The 24,085-nt window shown below is 40.9% G+C and overlaps 1 protein-coding gene across 1 annotated transcript in view; it reads left to right on the forward strand.

Moving 5' to 3' along the window:
• LOC126162288 (sterol regulatory element-binding protein cleavage-activating protein) overlaps positions 1–24,085 on the forward strand; it is a 284,313-nt gene that overhangs the window by 122,716 nt on the left and 137,512 nt on the right. Inside the window, exon 10 of the mRNA XM_049918707.1 lies at positions 19,291–19,563. Coding sequence (XP_049774664.1) covers positions 19,291–19,563 — 273 coding nt within the window. The remainder of the gene's footprint in view (positions 1–19,290; positions 19,564–24,085) is intronic.

The raw sequence follows: 24,085 nt of genomic DNA on the forward strand, positions 1-24,085 counted from the left end.
ATGGTGCCAAAGACGAATGCTGAAGGTTAGATGGGTAGATCATGTAACTAATGAGGAGATACTGAATGGCATTGGGGAGAAGAGGAATTTGCGGCACAACTTGACTAGAAGAAGGGATCGGTTGGTAGGACACGTTCTGAGGCATCAAGGAATCATCAGTTTAGTTTTGGAGGGAGGCGCGGAGGGTAAAAATCATATAGGGAGACCAAGGGATGAATACACTAAACAGATTCAGAAGGACATAGGTTGCAGTAGTTACTCAGAGATGAAGAAGCTTGCACAGGGTAGAGTAGTGTGGAGAGCTGTATCAAACCAGTCTCTGGACTGAAGGCCACAACAACAACCACCATAAGATGAGAACATTTTTGGCACTTTTGTCTTGCCATCCTTGACTTGGGGTATTTTATATTCTGATAAGAGAGATGTGTTTGGATTTAGCTACTGATTTGCCTTCTATTTTAGGTAGAGAAAAATACACCTGTGAAGAAACTTTAAAATTTGCTGTATCACCTAGCTTCCTATTGAGATTGCTAAGAAGGAGTTTTTCATTGCAGTTCTGAAGATCTTTTTAGAATGATATTTTCATGGTGTTTCATAATATAGCTTATTTATTTTTTGGGACTACATTTTTATCAGTCCTTTTCTTTTTTTTACAGTGATAACGGTACTTTATTTTCTGGCACTTTTATTTGTACATGCAAGGCTGCTAATAACCCAGATGCATTGCACACTCTACTATGCATTTCCTCATTTCCCTGAAATGATGAAAGCAGATTGTGGGTGGCTTGAAAGGAATTGTCTGAACTGAAAGTGAGTTCAGTGTTGGTATAACAATTGTGAAGTGGCTTTCATGTGAATACGTATTTTGGATTATGTTTCACTTAATGACTTATAACTAGATTCCAAACACTTGCAGAAAAATTCCTTATGCATTTAATTGAAACAAACAGTTCTAAGTTTTCTTGTAGTTCATAATAAACTTCTGTTATTTGACTGGTTTTACAAGTATTATTAAGAAGACCCTTATGGAAGCACCCATTATTTTTTAAACAGAAATCTTTGCATTCTAGCCATATTTGTTTCGAATTTGAACTCAGTCTGGAAGACATACTTCATATATTTCCTCTTGATGTAAATTGACCAAAGGCGATCTAAATTTACAGTGCTGTTGCTGTTTTTACATGTGTCAGTCTCAAGAGAAGCTGGGCAACATGAACAGTTTGCAAAATGGCCATTATTTATTTATTTATTTATTTATGCATTTATTTTACCTGGCAAGATTAGGGCCTTCAGGCCCTCTCTAACACCTAACCAGGCATACTCAGATTCAACAAATTTCAGTTTCTACAGAACATTAAGGACATATAACATGTTATACAGTATTAATGTTAAAGAAAAAAAATAGAGATTATAAAAGTAGTACAATGATAATTATAACAATCAAAAATAATTATAACAATCAAGAATAATAATAATAATAATAATAGTAATGACTATGTATATGAAAGTAAGCATATTTTTCTTTTATGAATGTCAGTCCTATTGCTAGTTGGGAATTTTCTTGTTATATTCTTGCAGCTTGTGAGTTATTCTCATCAAGCAGAGACATAAGACGATAGAATGGGGTGAAAGAGATATAGAAGAGGTAGATAGGTTAGAGGAAGAGAAATAGAATGGTAAAATTCGAAGCTATGATGGAGAGGAGAAAGAAAAAGATGAGAGAGGCACAACAGTGGTGGCTATACCGTCCCTAATATGTAAGTCCTGAGTTCCCTCTTGAATGTTGAGTGGTTCTGGATAAGACGCAGATCACAGGGGAGTAGGTTCCATAGTCGTATGGCTGAGATGGAGAATGACACGGAGAAAGATTTTGTGTTATGTAAAGGTACAACCAAGATGCTAGACTTATCCGATCTGGTATTGTGCTTGTGGAATGATGATAGGTGTTTAATGTGAGAAGATAAGTATTGGGGGCACCAGTGGCTAAGAAATCGATGAAGTAAGCACATTGTGTGGAGATCGCATGCCTTATGTGGGCGTATCCAACCTAGCTGGGAGTATGAAGGACTGATACGATCATACAACCGTATATTGCATACGTATCTAACGCAAGCATTCATCACTAGCTCGAGGCATCTCGAATTTTCACTGTTTGTGCCGTGTTGAACTACATCACAGTAGTAAAGATTAGGCAAGACTAACGTTTGGACTAATTTTTGTTTAACATGGGTTGGAAATATTTTTCTAAATTTTTGAATTGCATGTAGGGAGGAGAGCGATTTCCGGCAAGCTGTGACTGTTTGTTCTTCCCAGTTTAGGTGTTCATCCAAGATTATTCCAAGGTCTTTTACTGTTTTTTGGTATGGTAGTTGGGTACCATTGAGGAGTATTTGAGGGTCTGTTTCGCGAAAGTACCGACTGATTAACTTTGGATGAGATATAAGTATGATCTGGGATTTATTGGGGTTTAGTTTCAGACCTAGGTTCTGTGCCCATCGAGAAACAGAGCAAAGATCTGCATTCATACTCGCTACTGCGTCAGCAATGTTCTTGGGGCTTGCACTTATGTACAGTTGGATGTCTCGGCGTATAGATGGTAGTTGCAGGAGTGAATCACTGAAGAAATATCATTAATGTACAGTGAGAAGAGTAATGGAGCAAGGACGGAGCCTTGGGGAACTCCAGAGCTCACGTTTTTCCATGATGACTTTTCCGGCCCACAAATGACTTGTTGACTTCTGTTTTTGAGGTAGCTGTCGAACCAGTGTATTGCGCTGTTTGAGAAATTCAGCTGCTTCATATTAATTAGTAATATATCGAAGTCAACTGTATCAAAAGCCTTGCTAAAGTCAAGCAGTGTTAGGATGGTAGCTTCACGTCTGTCCATAGCATCTTTAATGTCATCAGTTACTTTGATTAATGCAGTGGCTGTACTATGGTGCGTTCGAAAGCCTGACTGATATTTGCTGTGGATGTTATGAGTTTTAAGGCAATCCGTCAGCTGTTCATGGACGATGCATTCTAGGGCTTTAGATATTGCAGGTAGTATGCTGATCGGCCTGTAGTCACCTGGCGACTTAGGGTTGTCAGTCTTGGGTATAGGTTGAATTAAACTTTGCTTCCACTCAGTAGGATATGTACTACTGACAAGAGACAGGTTGAAGATGTCTGTGATAACTGGAGTAATAGTGTCTACAATGTTCTTAATCATGCCAATGCTCCCTCCATCATTTCCTACTGCCTCGGAAGAGATTCTCATAATTGCCTTGTGTACTGTGCCGGTAGTGACATGTTTTAGGAAAAACTTGTCTCTCGAGAGATTGATATCTTGGGGCTGGTAATTTGACGCTGCGTGGCAGTTTACAGCTGTTGAGAAGAAATCGTTTAATTCTTCTGCAGACGCTTGATAAACAGCGTCAGATCTTCGCTTCCCTATACCGAAACTGCGCAGCTTTTTCCACAGTGCAGCAGGTTTTGATATGCCGCATACAACAGAGCAGGCATGTCTGATTTTAGCATTCCTCACGCTTTGCTTGGTTCTATTTCGGAGTTTCCTATAAGCTTCGTACGCCTCGGGAGTTGGGTTACGCTTGAAGGCCCTATGTGCAGCATCACGTTTATTCATTAACTGGCATAATGCAGTGGTGAGCCATGGAGCGGGAGCTCTCTTTACCGTGACAGTGCATTGAGGAGCATGTTTATCATACAGTGCAATAATTTTGCGACATAATTCCCGAATTTTTCCGTCTAAAGTCGGTTCATTGCTTATATCAAGCCAAGGGATGTCTGAGCAATCCTTTTGAAGAGCGTCATGGTTAACATTTTTTAGGTTTCTGTAGGTTACCAGGTGAGATTTTTCTTTGGTAGTATGCACTGAGTAATTTAAGAATATCACGTCATGAGCAGAGAGTCCTGGAGTGGATGTCTGATTGGGGCGAATTATTTTATCTGGTCGCTTTGTTGCCATTATATCTATGAGTGTATGGCTGTGTGGCGTGTGATGAGTTGGGTCCAGCGGTGTTAAACTCATATCATTGGAGTGGAACAGTCTCCTTAGTTTTTCTGCAGAGGGAGATTTTAACTGTAAGTTGATGTTTGTGTCGCCCATAATGATTATGTGTTCATACAGTGTCACGAGCGAGGACAGGGCAGACTGAAAGGAGGACATAGCACCGACGTTTGGAGGTTTATAGATTACTCCAATTAGCAGTTTCTGATTTGATGTATTTATTTCGAAAAACAAGAACTCTTGCTTCTTCTTCGCCCTTTGCATCCGATGTGCATAGTATAGTAGGTCTCAGATCAGAGCGAACATAGGCATCCACACCACCCCCGCGTCGTGTTTCACGATCTGCCCTTAGGAGAGAGTAACCAGTGATTCGGATAGCGTCAGAAGAAATGTTTGGTTTCAACCAAGTTTCAGAGACGAGGATGATACGGAACAGCGATTGGCAGAACAGGTCACAGAACTCGTCGAAGTGAGCCGTTAGCGACTGAGCGTTCACGTGGGCCACAAAGAGCCCGCCGCCGGAACCGGTCCGTCCCATTGTGGCCGCCTGTAGGACCGAGCGCGCTCCGTCTACCTGCTGGCCAGAAGATGGACAAAAGCTGTAATTCGCGGGGGAAGACATATTTACAGGTGTGTCCAAGGTCTTGACTGACTCAAGCGTCTGTGGGCTAAAGGTGAAAGACAAGCTGGAGGTATTGGAGAAGGGAGCGAAAAGAAAGATGGAAAGTGGCAGTAGTGGTTACGAAAAGATAATAGTAGTAGTAGTGGTAGTGACGAGGATGAAAATAACAGATATAGAAAGGCGGATTTAAGGAGATTCCTGTTAATGGAGAATGTTAATTCCCGTTTGACTGACAATATGAATATACATGAGTACTTATGATAGACAAATAAAGAAGCAATATTGATGTGAAACAATTGACTGGTTTTAAATAGAGTACTTATGGTACTTATAGAAATAACGAAGCAATATTTACGTAAAAAACTGAAAAGAAAGAATAAAAATTAACTTATATTAGACAGAGTACAATATGAGACTTTGTGTCTCGCGAGATTTCGCTCAGTCTTTCACTTCGGACATGTTCGTCACCGTTTTCCTCCCTCCTTCCGTCTTGACTACGATCCTGCCATCCTGGGTCCATACATTTTGAAGGCCGAACTGTGTGATCGCAGTATTCAAAACTTTTAGTCTTTCACGCATCAGATCTTCCCTCAGGGTAACCCCACTCTTGGCGAGTTTTCTTTTCTGAGCAAACACTTCAGCTCTTTTCCAGTATGACACAAATTTAATTATTATGGGCCTGGTTTTCATGGCACCTGGTATCCTGCACCCAACACGGTGGTTTCTGTCAATATCGGCCACGTCGATCTGCACGCCAAGTTTCTCACGCACGAGGCTAATGGCCAGGTCGTCGGTGTTTTCACGATCGTTTTCAGCTACCCCGAACAAGCGCAAGTTGTTCCTTCGCTGATACTGCTCAATTTCATCAGTGGCCGCAGACAGTTTAGCTTCTAGATCGGCGGCTTTTTTCTCTTGTGCGGCCAGGGACTTTTTAAGAGACTGGATTTCGGTGCTGTTGCGCCCGACAGACTCTTGCAGTTTGTCCATGACCGCGGCCGTCACAGAGTCCGTGATGGATTGCACGATTACGTCTAGCGTGTCTTTACTGTGCTGTGCCGCACTCACCTGGGACCGGACGAGCTCCCCGATGTCGGGAAGCGAGGCCTCACCTGCCGCCAGAGACCGGGCGCTCGCGCTGTCTGAGCCCCTGTAGCCTCGCCTGCTGCCGCTTACTCGTGCTCTTCCCATTTTTCACTCACTTATCACTTGTGGTAATCAACAGAGAACAACACACCACGACAAGTAACACTTGTTTAGTCGGATGCACACGTTGTGGACTGCCGCACTTCTCTGTAACATCTTCAATGAGTGGAAAAACTCGTGAGCCAAAGAAACGCGCGTCACTCAGTGGCCGCCATCTTACTTTACTTTATGGGAAAATAAGAAAAATCCAAGTGTACCGACAGGTTTTCCTCTTGTTCATCATTCAAGAATGAAACAGCAAAGACAGCAGGGGATGTGATAGTGGTATCTGAGTATCCTTTGCCAAACACTAGAAGGTGATTTGTATGTTTAGGTCTGCAAATAAAATGTAGTAAAGGAGATGAGCCCTGCCCCAGCAGTTAGTTAATTGTATTCTGTATAAACAATATGAAGGTCACTCTTAAAAATCTAAGTTTGTAATCAGAATTGTTGTGCCCGCAGAAGTCAACATCTTTTTTAAATGTTTTGTAAGTCATCCACTTTTCCAAGAAACACATTTGAAACCTGTTTGCGTCCCTGTGCTACAGGGCTATACTCTCCACCACGAGGACGACCTGACCTGGGAAGGGATCAGGGGAGAGGTAACAATGTTTGTAAATAACATGCACTACTCCTCAGGTCTACAAGTGCCATTAATGCGCAGAAGTGTTGCTTGTGACTTCCTGCTCTGCCACATGTTTTGCAGGGTTATCCACTGCACACAGCTGACATGATTGTGTCGTGTGGTTTCACAAGCTCCTTCATTCCGAGTCAATTTTTCTTGGAGGTGATGATTGTTGACAGCCTGTTAGGTGTGCAGCGACACCTGTACTTTGTAAGGACCTTCTTGTGCAACATGTGATTCCAGCTTTGCAAGAATGCAGCTGTGTCCACACCATTGTTTTTATGCAAGATGGGATGACACCATGTCACTCACCAGATTAAAGTTTTGCTTCGCAAACCCTTCAGTGGAACCGCATCATCTCTTGGCAATTTCAAGATGTGTGGTCTATCAGGCCCCCCAATGTAAACCATGTTTACTTCTGGTTGTGGGGATATCTGAAAGATAGTGTCTATCAGGGGTGTATTGGAACTCCTCCTGTTCTGAAGGATAACATACAACAACATATCGCTATGATTACACTGGAATACTGCAAGAATTGTGAACCATTCTCTGTTACAGTTACAGCAAGTGGAGAGTCAGGTGATAATATTGTACACATGTTGTAACTTGTGACTTTATTGTGATAAATGTGACAGAGCCACAATTATCATGTGTTTGATCATTCCTACCCTTTTCCTGCACCCACACCACAGTCTGACTGCTTTCAGTGCCATATTTTCACCTGGTGGCAGAAAATGGATCTATTAATTTTTCAGTATACTCTGCATGCACACCGATCAATGAACATACCTGCAATCTTTCAGCGTCCTGTGATGTGATGATGATGTCCTCCTCGCCGTGTCCGGCGACAGCGACTCCGTCAGTCTTCTCTGTCCTTGTTGTGGTAGGCTCGGATGTGGCTCGCGAATCCGAATTTCGCTTTGAATATCCTGTTGCATGGAGCACAGTGAAGTTGACCAGCAGAGTTGTAAGTATACGTGTAGACAGGCTTGAGCTGAGATTTTCGGAGCTCTCTTTTAGCATCCAGGTCCATTACACGCTTTTGGTCGAATTGTTCGATGCTCTTATGTACAGTTGATCGCCACTCCGATCGGCGCAATGCTAGCTCCTCCCAACGGTTGCTTGGGATGCCACAGGCTGAAAGGTGGCGTTTAATGGTGTCTTTATATCGCAGGTGTTGACCACCTTTCCTCCTCTTCCCGCACGAGAGCTGCGAGTAGAACACCACTTTAGGTAGCCTACTGTCATCCATGCGTACTATGTGACCACTCCATCTCAGTTGATGTTTCATTATTAAAGCTTCAATACCAGCCAGTTTCAAGCGGCGCAAAATCTCCGTGTTTGGGACACGGTCTTCCCATTTGATGCGCAGAGTTGATCTCAGACATCGAAGATGAAATTTATCTAGCTTCTTAATGTCAGCTTTGTAACAGCACCAGGTTTCCGAGGCATAGAGTAAGGTGGATAATACTAATGCTTTGTAGACTGCAATTTTTGTTTGTAGTTTGAGATCATGTGATTTCCATACTCGGTCATTAAGCTTACCGAAGGCTGAGGCTGCGCTGGCTATACGCGCTGCGATTTTCGATGTCAGGCTGTTGTCACTTCTAATTTGGCTTCCCAGGTATTTGAACTTTGACACATTTTGCAAGGGTTTGTTATTTATCTCAATACTAGAGTCATCTGCATTAAGACCTCTAAGTGGTTGTTTAAGAACTTGCGTCTTAGTGATGCTAATGGCTAAGCCAAATCTTCTGCAGGAGGCATTTAGCAGGTTTATGTAAGTCTGAAGAGTTTCGCAAGAATTAGCCATCATGCATACATCATCCGCGTACAGAATCTCTAAGATGGATAGTTTGGTTACGCGACTTTTTGTTCTGAGGCGAGAGATGTTGAAGACACTTTTGTCTGTCCTTGTGTCGAGACTAATTTGATTACTACAGGCTTTGGTCGCGTCTCTCATAACAACTGCGAAGTAAAGTGAGAAGAGTGTGGGAGCCAGAACACAGCCTTGTTTTACACCACATGTCACGGGAAACTGTTCTGAGAGCTTGTCCTCATGGCGGATTTTTGCCATCATGTTTTCATGAAACTGCCGAATCAAACTGACAATTTTGTCAGGGCACCCAGTCTTCTTTAGTATGATCCAGAGAGCTTCCCGTGGGACACGATCAAAGGCTTTTTCCAGGTCTACAAAGCACATGAACAAAGGCCGATGTTGCTCTAAACTTTTCTCTTGCATTTGTTTGACAACAAGTATGGCATCCACTGTGCCTCTGTTTGGGCGAAAGCCACACTGGGTCTCTGGTAGCAGTTTTTCTGCAAAGTGTGTTAACCGGGTGTTAATTATGTGGGCAAGGACTTTTCCTGCTGCTGAGAGAAGAGAGATGCCCCTGTGGGAGCTGCAGTCTGATATGTCACCCTTGCCTTTATAGATCTTGGAAATACAAGCATCTTTCCAGTCTTGTGGAATCATTTCATACTCCCAAATCCTTAAGATCAGAGCAAACAATGGTTTCTTGATGTTTGGCCCCCCATATTTATATAGCTCTGATGGCAAGTTATCTAATCCTGCTGTTTTGTCATTTTTCAGCTTAGCCAGTGCTGAAATGAATTCATTGTAGGAAGGCGCATCCACAAGTTGTTCCTCAACTGGCAGGTCTTCAAGTGCTTCTATGTATGGAATATCGGTTGTCTGATGGTCGGGATTAAGAACGTCATTAAAATGTTCCGCCCACCGAGACAGGATGTCACTCTGTTGCGTCAGCCGACAACTTTTACCTTTGTTATAGACTGGTGCTATCTTCCCAACTCTTGGACCAAAGATAGTTTTCAGGGACTCAAAGAATCTGCCCGTTTGGTGTGTGTCGGCATATAGCTGTATTTCATTTGCTTTATTTGTCCACCAACTGTCTTTGAGAGCACGTACCTTCACTTTCAGATTGTAATGCTCTGCTCTACACTTGTTATCATCAGGGGTGCGAAGAGAGGTTCTGAAATCATTAATTAGCTTTCTGATCTCTGGATCTGAGTCGTCAAACCAGTCCTGGTGCTTCTTCTGAGGCTTTCCCAAGACTTCTGAAGCACAGCCACGCAGTCTGCTAGCGTATGCACTCCACTGTTCATCTACAGGGGCAGATTCAGATATGATGATTCAGATGTGATGTATACAGCCGACAATAGATTCTGACACTCTCACAGAGCTAACAGAACAACTGCCCTGACCATTTCTCCTACAGGGAGGTTTAAATTCTCATAATGTATTATGGAGCTCACTGTCTAGTTTCCCCAGGCATCAAGTTTTAGAGGGCCTCATGATGCCTCTGGAGCTGTCTCTCTTCAGCGTGCACAGTCCCACTCGTTTCAGAGCTGTTAATGGGTCATCCTCACCCATAGACCTCTTTTTCTGCCCTCCATCCCTCACAGATTTTGCTAAGTGGGCAGTTACTGATGACCTTCATTCCAGTGATCACCTAACACTCTGGATCCATCTACCATGTGGAGCAATCTTTAAAAAGAAGCCAGCAAGATGGACAATTAACAGAGCAAAATGGATGCTGTTCAGCCAGCTAGTTGTGTTTAAACACTACAGCAACATCCAGAAACGAGCAGAAAACATCACACATGTGATCCATTATGCCACCAACGTATTCATTCCAAAGTCCTTATTTTACATTAGCTTGTACCTCAGGGGGTGTGATGAGGCCACTCAGCAATCCTGGTAAGGCATAAGGTTCTGTGATGGTTTAAGTGGCGTCCAAATGCGGACCTATTATCAAGGAGAGCAAGAAAAGGTCATGGCAAGCATTCCTGGAGTTTTTCAACCTCTCCACTTGTTCTATGAAAGTATGGGAAGCTATCAAGAGAATTTCCAGTAAATGCAGTCAGTCAGCAATAGCAGCAGTGCTGAAGCAGATGTACCTTCAAACAATGCCCAGAGACATCGCCCAGGCAGTGGCAGAGCATTTTGCAGTGGCTACTGCCACTACCAGTCAGGATCTAGCATTTCACCATTAATGTGTGACCATGGATGGAGAATAAGTTGGACTTTGGTTCCAACAATTCTGAATCATACAACTACCATTTCTCCAAATGAGAGCTGGATTCAGCACTCTTTGAGGGTCATGATACTACATCCAGTCATGGCCAAATCCAGTGCTACATTCTGCAAAGCTGGCAAATGGCATCATTGAGAATCGTTATAGAATGTTTAAATTCGATATGGCAAATAGTATAATTTTCCAACTCAAAGAGGGAGGCAAATGTGACTCCCTCTCCTCAAACCAGGGAAGAACCAAAAGTGTCCCAGTAGCTGTAGGAGTGTTGCCTTAACTAGTGGTTAGGCTGGGCAATCCTTAGCTGCTCTCAGGTAGGTTCGGAGATGTCTGTTCATAGTTGTCAACCTGACCCTGTGAGAGACAACTCTGCAGCAGGATTTCATAAATGGATATCATTGTAAAGGGGTACTGAGTCATGATATTCCTGGACAACTCCACTCGTGGGGCTTTTATGGCCACCTATCCATATTCATTTGCTCCTTCTTATCAAAACATTTTTTTAGGTACCAAGTTGGTGATGTGCTGTTAAATAGTTTTGAGCAGTAGAATTTTATTCCCCAGAGGTGATTGTAAGTGTTACTCACTGTGCCATAGCCATGAACAGATTAACGTCTATGGTAAAATTCTTGTACAGTTCTCCTTATTTGTGTTTGATTTTGCATGTTTTTGTTCCTCTTCCAACATTGCAATAGTGACTGGAGAAGTAGGCTTCCAAGACAGTTTTTAACCCCCCCCCTGCTTCTGTCGCCCCCCCCCCCTCTCTCTCTCTCTCTCTCTCTCTGTGTGTGTGTGTGTGTGTGTGTGTGTGTGTGTGTGTGTTTTGGGGGGGGGGGGGGGGGCATGAATTTTAATCTTTCTTGCTGTATTTTTAATATACCTGATGTGCATTTGAGGGATATCAGTCTACCTTTTAAACATTTAGTGAGGTTCCTGGACCTCAGTTTTGATTAAAAACTGTTATGGTTATTTCGGTATTGTGTTGCAGATGATGCACACTACAAGACGAGAAATGTGCCCATGTAGCCAAGAACTGTACTACTCACACAGAGTGTGTACAGGGGCATTTGGTTCTGTATCGCAACTGAAACAGTTTTGAATGGAGGCAACAAAAAGATCATCCTGAGCTGATGAGAGTTTGTCACTAATATAATCACAGTTCTGGAAGGTACATGCAGAGTACACAGTCTTTCAGTTGGCGTAAAGAAACACTGCTTAGGCAGATTCTGTATAGGCTGCACCATAGTGTCTTAGGCTCTGACTGGCAGCACTGCAGTCTGTAATATACTCCTACAGTTATGAACAAAATGATACTCCTGCATGTGTGATGTTGAGCATTGAGACTGGAACTTGCACTGACTGTCAAGATGCTGGATGGTGTCCCGTGAAGGCTGCTCAGCTGTCCAGTATCATGTAGCTCACAGAAGTGTGCTAGTGCTAGCTGTATTCGGCAGATGTTGCATACTCACAAACTGCACAGAGTATCACAAGTAAGATGAGCTTTGGTTGAATTCCAGGTGTCTTAACAGGTCAGCATCTCCCAGTAATCTCTTGTGTGGTGCGTAGCTGGGTTGCAGTGCAGATACCACATTCCTCATCTCTTTGGAGGAGATGGTGGAGCCATCTCGCTGTGTAGATGGTGACTGTGCTGTGGAAGACAGCAAGAGATACAGAAGGTACCTCCCAAAAAGGACCTAAGGCAAGGACTCAGAAAGCAGTCAACTTCGCTACAGGTGTTCGGGAACGGACTGGGCATGGCTGCGCCAGTTCTTTTTAAAGGCTTTTGTGAGGTCAGATCTAGACTATACGTGCACAATGTGCAGATCAACGGGACCTCCTTACTTGATGGTCATTAACGCTATTTGCCATGAGTGTATCAGGCTGGCTGTAGGCACTTACAGGACCAGCCCCCATACGCAGTCTGTGTGCTGAGGCTGGGGAACAGCCACTCGCGACATGGTGGCAGTCCCTCATGCTGTGCCTCATTTTTCTGAATTCACCTGCTCATCCTCTTCCACAAGATTTTTTCTAAAATCGTCTAAGAGCAACAAGGCTATTTGGGATCTGTGTGAAGCACAAGATGGAGTCACTTGGTGTAGCGCAAGTACAAACCCTAATCTAGGGCTCGAACTGACTGCCATCTGATTGTTGCAGAGGCCCAAGCAGTTTCAGATTTGGTGAGGTACAGAAGAGACTGCACTCCTCCATCAGTTATTAATACAAGATATTACCATATTTTAAATGAGCACTGCAACAGTATAGCTGCATTCACAGATGAGTGTAAGCAGATGGAGTCTCTTTTCTGCTTTCTTGTTTTCCCTTATTGTGTACTCAACAAGTTGTTACTGTGACAATTTACTGAGTTCAGTGGGGAATTATACATGATCTCAAGGGCACTGGAGCAGATAACATGTGTCGCAACTGCTAACTGTTTCACTTGTTTCAACTCCTTGAGTGCCCTTCGCTCTCTGAAATACATGTACCCAGCAGATAAAGTAACACAAAACATCCAGGATGCCCATATCCACCTTCAGAGGCTGGGGAAGGAAGTGTCTTATGCTGGATACCAGGGAATGTGGGTACTAACGGGAAATAAAATGGCAGATGTAGTAACCAAGGAGGTTTGTCATGGTAGTCAGATAGTTCAGTGTGCCATTTCCCTACATGCTATCACCTTGCTGTTAAGGTACAGAGTTGTGTGTAGATAGGAAGATGAGTGGCTGGAAGTGATATACTAATCACAATGCACCACATTTTAGTTGACTGTGTTATACATGTGGCCGGATTTTAATGAAAGGCATAATTTTTCCCTGAACTTTAGCATGAATTTCACAACAGTTTATACACAAATCCAGGCATTTAGTGCAGTAATATTTCCCTCTTCTTTTGTGATAGCTCATATGTTGACCAACTTTTGCCAAAAATGCATATATTTGTCATATCTTAAAGGACACAACAATAACAACAGGATATTATTGCTCACATGACAATGTTTCAGGTGATATTGTCACAAATATAAACACAACATTTACTATGTATATTTATCAAGACTACAGTAGACAGTCGATGTAATGCATTAGTCTGTTTGCTGACCTGACAACTTCCAATGTAATAAACAGTGCACACGTGGTCACACTGTTCAGTTTGAGTACAAATTCAGTCCAGTTCAACATGCTGAAAGTAAACTGCTCCAACAGCATGAAGATGCGAGATTTTATTCGTGATTTTAGAGAGAAGTTCTTCACCTTTAATTGGGACATGTTGAAAAGGGCAGCAGACAAATGCTGTTATTTGAGCAGACAGGTCAATCTTCAAACACACAATCATTTTTCAAGGACTTGGATGAGATGAGTCTCTCTTCCAGCATCATATTGGAGAATCCTGAAGATCCACATTTCAGACAGTTATTGGAGAAGTACACAACACATCCAGTTCCAGGTGAATCTACATTGAGAAAGAACTGTTTATCTGTGTTCTACAAGGAGGTTCTCAACAAAATACAAATTAGTTTTATTGGCTGGCCAAAAGCTCTGGGTTATCCATAGATGAAACAACCGATGTGGGGTCAATATGTTGCAAATGTTGTTGTTGTTGTTGTTGTTCTTAAAATTCACAGGTCTGGAGAAATAGTGCACAACTTCATGACTACCACTTTGTTTGACAACTTTGTGAAGCTACTGTGGCCAGATGGTGTGAACAGAGACAACGTTAATAGACCGTGCTAGTTCGGTGAAATCTCATCATCCTGAGGGCAGTGAATACTGAAAGATGCCTGGCATTGTGGCGGAAGTGTCAGTGAATGTTTTGTCTCTAATAATCAACATATTCATGTTTTCATCCCATTTTTAATGACATACTTAGAAGAGATGAAAAACACAAATAATCACTGAGCAGTACAAAGACAAAGTTAAAAATTAATTTAAATACGCAATGTGTAAATCAATTATGTTTAAGAAAATTGAACTTTGCAATAGTCTCCTTTCATCGATCTGGTCAAAATCATTTATTAATCATTTAGTTCCAGAGACATGGAAACATAATCTGTGCTACAGAATGAAATTTTCACTCTGCAGCAGAGTGTGCACTTATATGAAACTTCCTGGCAGATTAAAACTGTATGCTGGCCCCAGACCCGAACTCGGGACCTTTGCCTTTCGCAGACAAGTGCTCTACCAACTGAGCTGCCCAAGAATGACTCACTACCCATCCTCACAGCCTTACTTTCGCCAGTACCTCGACTCCTACCTTCCAAACCTTACAGAAGCTTTCTTGCGAAACTTGCAGAACTAGCACTCCTGGAGAAAGTCTGGGGGATCTTTCCAGAATGAAATTTTCACTCTACAGCGGAGTGTGCGCAATATGAAGATTTAAGATTTAAACTATATGCCGGACAGAGACTCGAACTTGGGACCTTTGTCATTCATGAGCAAGTGCTCTATCAGCTGAGTTACCCAAACACAACTCACGGCCCATTCCCACAGCTTTACTTCCGCCAGCATGTTTTCTTGCAGGAGTGCTAGTTCTGCAAGTTTTGTAGGAGAGCTTCTGTGAAGCTTGGAAGGTAGGAGACAAGGTACTAGCGGAAGTAAAACTGTAAGGATGGGTTATGAGTCATGCTTGGGTAGCTCAGTTGGTAGGGCACTTGCCCATGAAAGGCAAAGATCCCGTGCTTGAATCTAAGTCCGGCACACATTTTTAATCTGCCAGGAACTTTCATAATCCGTGCTATCATGAGTTTTACATACCATAAAAATCTTATTGGATGTGACCTAAGTGGCAGAAATAATTCATTCTTTCAGCTGCTTTTGTGCAAGTTTACATACATTTGACCTTCACTTAGGATCACTGGATTTTCAGCTGTTTCTGCCAACATAAGGATGCTAAAGGCAGTGAAGCCTGATACATCCAGACTGTTTGTGTCACAGGTAACATCATCATGCATGTAAGAATGTTTTTCCGTAACATTATCTGAAAATTTACAGGTTGTGGCCAAAAGCAATAGAGGGCTAGTTATTTTCTGTCCTTTCATTAATTGAAGACATAAGAATATGTACAAAAGAAAAAGAAAAAAAAAATGGATGGAAAATTCTCATTAACTTACCAAGTACAGGGCCATTAAATTTATGAAAATGTTCTGCTTAGTAGTGCACCATCATAAAAACAACATGCCAGCAGCAGACAAAGAACTATGGGGATGTATTCACTATGATTAATCAAGTAAAACAGACTAGCTTAAAGTTCATACAGCATCTGTTTTTGTGATTTGTGGTGTATTTGTTTCATAACGTACATAATTAAATCATTTGATTCAGGTACAGGAGACACGTCAAATTGTGGTAAAATTTCACCTTAAACAAAGAACAGCTAATGTTAACAGACGGCATCGTACCATTGATAAAATTTTGTTGTACATACATACAATAAAATTTAGTACTTAATTACCTATAACAAGGAATTCATTGTTTCTGCACTGTTTTTCATTACTGTGATGTTTCGAATTTCTTTCACTGTAAGTCACAATTGTCCACTTTTATTTCTTTTTGGTTCTTGCGACTTCCACACAAGTTTCTTCCTTAGGTGCAGCAGCCTTGTTGTTTGTATCATTCTGCCCAAGTTTGAGGTTCTTTTCATCTGTCAGCTCCGCTGTTTTGCAAAAACATTTTTTCCCACATTTCAGGTCACAATTTTCTTGCACTGCACTGTTGATTGTGCTTCTAAAGTGTCAGTGTCGCTACGAAGCATTTTAATAATTTTTTCATGTGAACTAACTGTGGAAGCTAGTTTTTTGTTTTCATCGTGCAAACAGTCAAGGCATGACCAGTGAAAATTGTTGCTAATAAATTTTAGGCATATTTTCACACTCCTTTCATGCAGCCGTATGTTCCACTTACACACAGAATTCCTTTTACAATTCGTTTCTGACACTTTTTACATCTAAGTGGTTCTATTAATAACAAAGGAAGAAACTTTCCATCCACCGTGTATATTCAGACAAGAATGCAGCAGCTAATTTACCTACAGATTTGTTCTCCATTTTAATTGATGACACCAATGTGGTATGTCTTTCAGTATTTACTGAAGTATCCAACTTCTTCCCAGAAATTTTAGGGAGAAGTTTTTAATGTGTTGTTAGTAGTTGATGGAGATGATGTAACAGAAGTCTCCCAAAATTCTTTTTCTACAGTGTCTTCAGTTTGTATTTAGAAAAGATTATATAGTAAATCAATTTTGATAGATAATAGTGTAACTACATCCTTTGACTTTGTCTAGTATTTATGTTTATGTGACAAATGAAATGTCATGAAAAAGTGTTAATAATATGTATATGAAGTACTGCTTGACTGAACCATTCACAGAATTAAAAAAATTGGTAATCCACAATAGAGAACTGAAATTCCAAAGAATAATGATGAATTCTCATCCTCTACACTGAGTTCCTGCTAAAATTTTCTGAGAGAAGTATAAGAAAGGAAATGTGTAAGAAACTAGAAGGGGAAAAGGTTCACTGGATTTCCTGTGATGAGTTTTAATTCCAAAACCAAATAAAGCAAGGAAAAAAATGTAGTTATTAGTTGGTGACCTTAGTATAACTTCCCCATAATCCTATAATACGAAGGCTATCTAGAAAGTAACAGACATTTTGATCTATTCTGGTGGTGGGCTGAGCTACAGCTGCCATCTTGGTGCTATAACATTCCTACACCCAGAATGTATCCGGCTGTGGTAGTGTGTGATCTGTGTTTCTGCTACATTGCTCTGTGTGACATGTTGGGAATGTATGCTGCAGCAGAAAATCCCACTATTTGTGAGGGGCGATCTGTGATTAGGCTTTTGTTGGCATAAAACTGCAGACCAGTTGAAATTTATTGCAACCTTTATATGTATGAAAAAGAAACAGAGTGGTAGTGTTGTGACTCGCCGATCATTCAAAGCGCCGCCGTGCAATTACGCGCGTCCTCTACGTGCGGCGCTGTCTGCCAGCCATGCAGCAGCTGTGCCACCTAAGCGGCCAGCCAAGCAGCGGCCGCTAGACTGGGACTCAGTGCTCATTCGAATGCTAACGTGTACACATGTCGTGCTTGTCAACTTACTCTGTGACTTATATGTGTTGTGTCGTTCTGAAATATATGTGTTAAACTTGACGTTATAACAGGTAGCCAAGTAGGGCACTGATGTATCAGTTTTAAAAATGGCTGTACCATTGTTCATGATGAGGACCACAGTGGTAGGCCTAGCCTTGTGACTGACTAACTGGTGTTTAAAAACAACAACAAAAATTCATGAAAATCGTTGTTTTTTGATTACGAACTTCTGTAACATTTTCCCCAAATTTCGTGGAGTTTGGTGCATGAAGCTGTGGCAGAGAAGCTTGGTTACCACAGATTTTGTGCTAGGAGGGTTCCCAAAATCGCAAGGGAGGCCATAAAAAAACAGACTGGCTGCAGCACTGTCATTCCTCAAAGATTATGAGAAAAATGCTAACAAGGTTACTGATTGTATCATAACTGTGGGTGAGACTTGGGTGAAGCATGTCATTTGTAAAAGAAACTGGCAGTTGATGGAATGAAGACACACAAATTATCCAAGGAAACCAAAGAAGTGTCTGCAAATGCTTTCAGCAAGACATATCATGGCTACAGTGTTTTGGGATTCAAAGAGAGTGATTCTCGTTGACTTCCTTGAACTTGGCACAACAGTTAACTCAAGATAGTTATTGCCAAACACTTACAAAGTTAATGCGGGCGATACAAAACAAGAATCGGGGAAAACTTAGCACAAAATTTTCATTTTTTCACAACAATGCTCATCCATGCACTGCCAATTGAACCAAAGAGGTTTGATGGAGTTTTGAATGAGATGTGTTTGATCATCCACCATACATTCAGGATTTGGTGCCCAGCAACTACCATCTCTTCCCAGCAATGAAGAATGGCTCACTATACAGTGCTTGATACTGATGCTGAACTGCATGCAAGTACAAACCACTGGTTGCAGTTGGAGGCAGCCAATTTTTACAGAGACAGTATTGAAAAGCATTGAAAAACTTGTGCCGCAGTGGCACAATTTGAATGGCGATTATGTAGAAAAGTAACTTAAGAGTATACCTTTTATAAAACGCATATAATAAAATTTGGTTTTCCCTTACTGTTAATTTTTTGTTTCAAAACATTTGTTACTTTCTGGATGGACCTCATAATTCTCCCATTTCATTTAATTCTTCTCTCTATTTCATGGATGAAGGAATTTTTTGTTCAGTGACTTAAAGGTATTGGTGACGCATTGCTACTCCCATTAAAATCATTTTCAGCTGTACACCATATTTCTTCTATTTCTTCTTCAGACACAGGAATAAGATAACATCCTTATGTTGTAGTGAATTTTTCCCATTTATTTGTGTGACTTTAGAGGTAAAACTGTTGTGACAATCTCACAAAATTAAATGTGCAGAATTTTTTTCTTTTTTTGTTTTAAATTTATGTTAGGGACTAAAAACTCACAAACTGAGGATCATCGTGAAACAATTTAGTTTTACCATACCATACTTATGACTGAGTCATTGTGATAGTAATCCTGGTCAGTATGAGAGGAAATGCAGGTTTGAGCATTTGACTTAATGGGTTTTCAGTCCCTAACATAAAAAAAATATTAAAACATTTAGCATATCTCCTGGTTGACAATGTCGACAAACTTGACAAATTTCTCTGTTATAACAAATTGGGCATACAAGACTAGAGAAACTTGTACGTCTTGTATTTGCTTTAAATTTGACCACTTGCATAGTTCTCTGTTTTTACAGGTTGTATTTTTTTCGACTGTGTTGGCTGCAGACATTAGACGAGCAGACTTGAGTGGATTAGATGGTTCATCAGGTGTTAGCAGTACCCCATACACAGCTGCAGTTTCACGATCTTCTTTCCTGTCCGCTGATGTTGGTGACAGTGTAGCAGGTCGTCGAAGCGGCCTGCATCGCTCTCGTTCACACCCTCGTTTGGAATCAACTTCAGCAAGCTATCCTGCAAGCATTGTGGCTCCACCATTGGGAAGAACATACAATTCTGCTGCTGTCCTTGTGGGTATCTTTTTTACTAGTTTCCTGTATGTTATTTATAAATTCATTATAGTGGGGCAGGTACGTCAGCATCTGACAAGATCTCTCACCTTCTGTATCAAAATCTTGAATACACTAAGCATTAAATTTTATTTGGTATCTGAAGTAATATTTTAATAATTGTGTTTCCACCCTTGTTAGACTTATGAAATATCTTGCCTGCACCTTAAGCCAAAATTTTCTTATCCTCATGTGTTGTTACAGTTAACATTCTTCTCTGTAATGATCTTGGTAACTTTCTGTTTGTCTGTCTGTCTGTCTGTCTGTCTCAACCATATGAAAAGGATAATTCCTACTCACTAAATAGAGGAGGCAGTAAGTGGGAGACAGACATGATGGCTGCTATTTATTATTCAGCTATCAAACTCTTTCATCAGATTTAGACAACAAAACTTGCACACATTCAGCACTCACAGTTCGTACACAGACAGCAACTGTTGGATGCACATGCTAAAGCCCAACTCCGATTGCATCTGAGGTGAGCAGTGATTTGTTTGGGGTCGATGGTAGAGGTGCAGAAGAGATGTGGGACAAGGAGGGATTGGGGGGGGGGGGGGTAGGTGATAGCAGAGTTGGGGTGAGGTAAGATGCTAGTGCTGCCTAGTTGGCTACTAGATGCAGCATTGGGAGGCTGTGCTGTTGGGGAGGGGGAGGGGGGAATTAATGAAATACATTTTTGCTTTATTTATTAATGCTCATTTCTTTTCAGTATTATGGCAGGTTTCTAGTAAGCTTGCATGTATTTTTATTAGAAAAGTCACACAGTTTCATGACTTTTCTTTCTTTGATATTACTTTTAAATAATAATAGGGTATAATCAACTTTACTGGCCCTTCCAATGAAATTACTAACTCCAAAATATTCTTGGCTAAATACTTTCTTAACAACTGTGCTACTATCTATCCTTAATTGTCAATTTGTGTAATATTTTGCCCAGTACTTTGAAATAAAATTAACCTTTTCTTGAATTTTTCTTTACTTTTCTCAATGTGATCTTCCGATCTCAACTTCAGTTGACTTTTAAAGACGTATAATCACAAGTCAGGGAATCCAGTTTTAATGTTGTCAAAAGCGAGTCTTTGTTGCTTAATTTTCAACAATATTATGAATAGCATGCATCGCTACTCACCATAAAGATGACACACTGAGTTGCAGATAGGCACAAAAAAAGTCTATTACATATTGACCTTTGGGGGAAGCCTTCCTCAGAAAAGAAGACACACCTCATGCACATGACAGCTATCTTCAGCTGCAACTGTCTTGTTGAGTGAAAGTAGCAGTCCAGATTGGGGCAGGGAAGGGGAAGGGAAATCAGGGTGCAGGTGGGGAAGTGAAGAGCACTTTCTGGCAGAGTGTGCAGGGGCTAGGTGGCACCAGGACAAAGCTTCCAGGCAGATTAGTGGGAAGGTGGGAGGGAGGGAAGCAGAAAATAAGGGAAGCTCCTCTTCTTTGCTGTTCCTCGTTTCATACCTCGCCACAGCCTCCTGCCACTGTGCCTGGCATTGTTGCCAGGTACCAAGTAGTACAATCACCAACAAATTTTACATATTCACATACACCTTTACCTTTTATCCAAATAAATACAGATTCATTAGAATTGAGTTTTCTTTTGTTACGTGTATACAATACAAGTGGAGACGTAGAGTCATAGGCAGATTTACCAAAGTCTTTATTAGCAATTTCAAACATATGGTAGGTACGATAGGCAATTACATCTCTATCATTAAAACTTTCAAGTCCAGGTACACTAGAAACTCCACTACCACCTCCCACTATGGCAACAGTGAACCATCCATTTCCATGTGAGAATGTGTCGTTTATATCCAAGCTAAAATTAAGTGAACATCCAAGAAATACACAAGGTCCATCGACGAGGGCATGTGCTGCCACACTCTTGACTGGAATGCGATTTTTCTTGTCTCCTGATGTTGTAGTAAGTTCGATGTTCTTCTGATCATGAAATTTGACATTTATAGCAAAAGACTTGCCTTCAAACAATCTTTTCAATTCAGTTTACAAAAATATAGAAAGCATCGAACTTACTACAACATCAGGAGATAAGAAAAATCGCATTCCAGTCAATAGTGTTGCAGCCCACACCTTCGTCGATGGACCTTGTGTATTTCTTGGGTGTTCACTTAATGTTAGCTTGGATATAAATGACACATTCTCACATGTAAATGGATGGTTCACTGTTGCCATAGTGAGAGGTGGTAGTGGAGTTTCTAGTGTACCTGGACTTGAAAGTTTTAATGATAGAGATGTAATTGCCTATCGTACCTATCATATGTTTGAAATTGCTAATAAAGACTTTGGTAAATCTGCTTATGACTCTACCTCTCCACTTGTATACACGTAATAAAAGAAACAGCACTCTTCTCTCTCCAATGCCCGTACCCTGCTATCCCTCCCCCTTACCCACCCCATTCGAGATTGCTGATTTCGTTCAATGTGAGAGTGCTTCCCTTTCCTGAAGAAAGCTTTCCTGAAAGTTCAGCACATGATAATCTTTTCATTGTGCCTGTCTGCAACTCGGTGTGTCATCCTCATGTTGAGTAGCAATGTGTCCTTTTCATAATATTGTTGATTTTCCAGTGTGGACTTTCCAGCACTTGATTTTACTTATTTTTCAATTACATGCCAAGCTGTGCTAGAGGGCCAGTGTACCCCAATGTCCGATCACCAGTCTTGCCTAACAAACAAAAACAGCTAGTTGTGCCACCAGTTTTACTCTATATTTAACATATGAAAGCAAAGCTCATCCACTTCAGGTGTTTACATTGGGCTGTAACTCAATCCCTCTAATGTTACAAAAGTTTGGCTACGTGACACAGAATTTTCTGAAGAGAATAATGATGCTGTTCATAGTTCATACTTGAACTTTCCTGTTATAAAATCCTCTGCCGTCATTTAGTTCTCGATATCATTCTCTTTTGAACAAACAAATTAGTACCACCAGTAATACATTCCATGATAACTAGATTTGCATGGAGACTGCAAAACATTAATAATGCACTTGAGTCAGCTTAGTGTACTCAATGCTTTATTCATCAGAGAACTATCCCTTTCACATGCAAACAGAAACCGCTCTTCTACTCAGAGAGGATTGTGTGCAGTACTACTCCTCCTCCAATACAGAACAGAATTGGAACTAAAGCTGATACCATATAAATCACCAGCCAAATACCAGAATCAGTCTATTGACCTATCAACATGCAGAGCTTCAGAGTCAAAATTGCACAAGACCACAGTCTATTTACTCCCCAAGTGTAATATCGCCCTGAACAAGATCTCAGAATTCTGCACCAAATTTCAAGTAGCAGAACCACAAAAGAATCAATCTGTTGATAGGACCCTAGGCTAATTTTATCCAAGAAAATCTGTCCTAAGTATAAGCATCACGATGAAACTGACTTTCAGTCAAACTGTGCAGTTGTATTACCAAATCTTGTGATGTCAAACCTGACTATGCATGGAGCAACCAGCAGAATCAGTAAAATTGTCTTGTTTGCTTTTTATGGGACATTGCCAAGCCATTTGGTTATCTAGGTCCTCATTAGAGAACATTAATAGGAATTTGTATGCTTCATTTCATATACTATTTTTTTTAAATACCTGCCTATTTAGTTTTTTTAAAACCCAATGCTCTTCACTGTTTACACACTTTCTTCTAATTTGTATGTACTTCCTCCACAGCTCTTCAAATGTCTTGTATCTTCTAAACCTGTCACCTGTACTTGTAAGTTAAGATTCTGTCTTTATCTTCATGCTCCAGCCATGTTTCAGTGTACGTTACTGACTGACTGAGAGAGCGCAATGGTAAAGACCTGAATTCATATTAATAAATATAAAGCTCCAAATCCAAATCTGACTTAAGATACGGTATGTGACTGTATTCTGGAAATTGTTTTAAATGGTTCATTATTTTATTTTATGCTCATAACGTGCTTTTTCCTTCTTCAGTTTCACCATTCTTTTGTAAAAATCAAAATGAAATTCAAATAATTTGAAAGCCCACTAAAACGCTCCATTCGATACATGTGAAGCCTGTAATGTAACTGACTGGCCCACTGCTCCTACTCATTTCAGAAAATAGATTACAAATGGTGTATAGTACCACACTGTACAAATGCATCCATAAAAACTCTTGAAAAATTGTTTTTGAGTGTTTCAAAGAATGAGAAGGTGCATAAAAATTGGTTACTCTGTATCAGCAAAATGTTCTGTACCTAATTAATAATGTCTTGGACTCTGAAGTTAACATTAATTTACCTCCGAATAAGCTTTCGCTCTGTCACAAAGAAGGAAACTGTCAGTCAGTGAAATTAAATTCTGAGTGACTTCCTTGCACATCATGGGTAGAGGGTGGACTGTCAATATTGTAAGGTGATGTCCATAGGTTCCAATGTAGCCTGCAATAATATTTTAACTTATTTATAAATATGCAAACAAAAATCACACTTACAAAATGTCACCACTCCAA

This window comes from Schistocerca cancellata, chromosome 2 (assembly GCF_023864275.1).
Source record: "Schistocerca cancellata isolate TAMUIC-IGC-003103 chromosome 2, iqSchCanc2.1, whole genome shotgun sequence".
NCBI lineage: Eukaryota > Metazoa > Arthropoda > Insecta > Orthoptera > Acrididae > Schistocerca > Schistocerca cancellata.